The following is a 2,624-nucleotide window of genomic DNA, read 5'->3' as shown; positions in this document are numbered from 1 at the left end:
TTCACCTAGAATTGGAAAAATGTTAATATCAGATGTAGGGAATGGAATAGAAAGAAATTACACATTACAAAAATTTATTCTTCAATGTTATGAAGAACAATTAAAAAATAATAAAAATAAAAAAGTAATAATTATTGAACGACATCCTCGTGAAGCAATTGAAGTATTTTGTGAAATAGATAAAACAATGACAGAAAAAGAAAGAGAAGAAATTACGAATAAAATATATTTAATAGAAAAAGAATACCAATTAGAATATAATAAATATAATACATATTGTATTTCAACTGATTATGCAACTCCAAATGTTATAGCAAGAAATATCTTTACAGAATGGGTAAAAAGAGAAAATATAGAAAATGAAACATTTCATGTATTTTTATATGCTAATGAAGAAAATCAAAAGAAAAGAATTATAAAAAGAAATAGAGGAGTTATTTCAGAAATGAATTTTTATTATGTTAATCAAATTAATACTCTTTATAAACATTATTTAAATGAACATTTTACTTCTAAAGAAAATAATGAAGAAACATTATTTATTAAAAAATTACATAAAGATGCAATTATTCCTACAAGAGGATCAGATCAATCAGCAGGTTTTGTTTTATATAGTATTGATGATAATATTATTTATCCACATGATAGATGTTTAATTTCTACAGGAATTGCTGTACAAATCCCACATTCCTGTTATGGTAGAATTGCACCACGTTCATCATTAGCAATTAAATATGGAATTGATATTGGAGGAGGAGTTATTGATGAAGATTATAGAGGAGAAATAAAAGTAATAGTATTTAATCATTCAAATACTATATATAAATGCAAGAAAGGAGATAGAGTTGCTCTACTTATTATTGAAAAAATAAAACAATGTAAAATTGAAGAAGTGAAAGAAATAAGTGAAACAATAAGAGGAGAGAAAGGATTTGGATCAACAGGTAAATGAATAATTTTTGATCTTTTTAATTTCATTTAAAAATACAGTATGGAAAATAAAATAATCATTAGTGGAGGAATTGGGACAGGTAAAACAACAATAATAAAAGCATTAGCAAAATACTTTAATCCAGATGAAGTAGGAATAATAGAAGAACATGTCCGATGGGATGAAATAAATAAAGTACTACAAACAACAAGTAAAGAAAATTCAAATAAAAAGAAACATCTCATTGAAATACTTAAAGAATATTTAAATGATTATGAAGAACAAATAGAAAAGAAACAAAATAAAAGAATACTCCTTATTGAAAGACAACCAATTGAATTAATTGATACATTCTGGGATCCAGAAGAAACAGATGATTTATTAAATACTCAAGAAATCAAAATATTAAAAGAACAAGCAAATAAAATAATTACTAAATATATAATAAAATATGAAGAAGAAGAAGAACAAATAGAAGGAATAATGAGAACAAATGAATTATTAACACCAAAAGCATTAGCATCAGAACTATTTTCTAAATGGTTAACAAGAAACTCTCGTTTATCACGTTCATCAATTTATCTAATTTTTCTTGGTGTTAATGATAAAATAATAACTAAAAGAATGAGCCCTCATCCATTAAAACCAGAGATACGGTATGATATGAATAATTTATATCTGAAACATATTCTGCTAATTATCTAAAATATTATAAAGAATTGAATTAATTTTAATTTTAATCTGTTCCTGTTTTTTCTTTAACAAAATATTTGTTATTACAAATATATTCACATCCTCCTTGAACAGTACATCTCCAGAAACAATCTTGACATACAAGCATAATTGGACATCTATCATTTATATCTTCTGTCCATGGATTTTTCAAATAGGGATGAAGTTGTTTAAATGGTAATAAAGTAGCAGTAAGTGTTACATGTGCATTATCCTTAGTAATTCCATCACAAAATGTTCCATAACCACTTAATCTTTCTGTACTACATAAGAAACAATATGAAGTATTATCTTTAAGTGGAAGTGCATATTGAATTTCAGGATTATAATTATTAACAAATGAAGGATCAAGTTCATTACATTCTAATGAATAAGCAAATTCTTTTGAAGGGGAGAATAAATTATCTAAGCCAGCATTAGTAATATTATAAATAGTATGAGATTTTTCAACAGTAGAGAAAGGTTTATCAGGATAAGGTTTATTATCAATTTGCATTTGTAAAGAAGCAAATAAAGGATTTCTACTACATGTTACTTCATTTGAAGTTCTAGGGAATAAAAACATTAAAGAACTTACATTAGTCATAGCATAAGTAGTATTACATTTTAAACCATTACTTAATGGTTTTTGTGAAAATGCTTGATAATCAACATATTGTGATGGAATAATTAATTCTTTTGTTTGATATTTTTCTATTAATTCATTCATTACACTATCTTTAATATTAAATCCATTAATATTTGTTCTACAATATCTTAAACTTCCATCTGTAATAGTAAAACAACTTTTAATATTTTTTGGAGTGAGAACACCTAATTCATGATTACTATCTTTTTGTAATGACATCATTGATGTAATAAATGTATCTCCAATTTGTGTAAATGAACAATTCTCATGTTTACTATTTAATACTCCATAATAATCTCTTTCTTTCATTTGATCAATTCCAATACTAAGTAC

At 24.7% G+C, this 2,624-nt stretch overlaps 3 protein-coding genes across 3 annotated transcripts; 2 read left to right on the top strand and 1 right to left on the bottom strand.

The window, feature by feature from the left end:
- Positions 1-19: 19 nt before the first annotated feature.
- On the top strand, positions 20-952 carry EHI_144170 (uncharacterized protein; the record flags this gene model as incomplete). The annotated part of the gene is made up of 1 exon (XM_001914453.1): positions 20-952. One exon carries the CDS (start codon positions 20-22, stop codon positions 950-952), a length of 933 nt encoding a protein of 310 aa, XP_001914488.1.
- Positions 953-991: 39 nt separating this feature from the next.
- EHI_144160 (uncharacterized protein) lies at positions 992-1,636 on the top strand (the record flags this gene model as incomplete). Its single annotated transcript, XM_001914452.1, has 1 exon — positions 992-1,636. One exon carries the CDS (start codon positions 992-994, stop codon positions 1,634-1,636), a length of 645 nt encoding a protein of 214 aa, XP_001914487.1.
- A 31-nt stretch (positions 1,637-1,667) lies between these two features.
- EHI_144150 (uncharacterized protein) lies at positions 1,668-2,600 on the bottom strand (the record flags this gene model as incomplete). The annotated part of the gene is made up of 1 exon (XM_001914451.1): positions 1,668-2,600. One exon carries the CDS (start codon positions 2,598-2,600, stop codon positions 1,668-1,670), a length of 933 nt encoding a protein of 310 aa, XP_001914486.1.
- Positions 2,601-2,624: the final 24 nt, after the last annotated feature.

The sequence above is a fragment of the Entamoeba histolytica genome, genomic scaffold (genome assembly GCF_000208925.1).
Source record: "Entamoeba histolytica HM-1:IMSS scf_1104750518479 genomic scaffold, whole genome shotgun sequence".
Taxonomy (NCBI): Eukaryota; Evosea; order Mastigamoebida; family Endamoebidae; genus Entamoeba; species Entamoeba histolytica.
The sequence above is the reverse complement of the archived record's forward strand: the minus strand, read 5'-3'. Positions and strand labels throughout refer to the sequence as shown.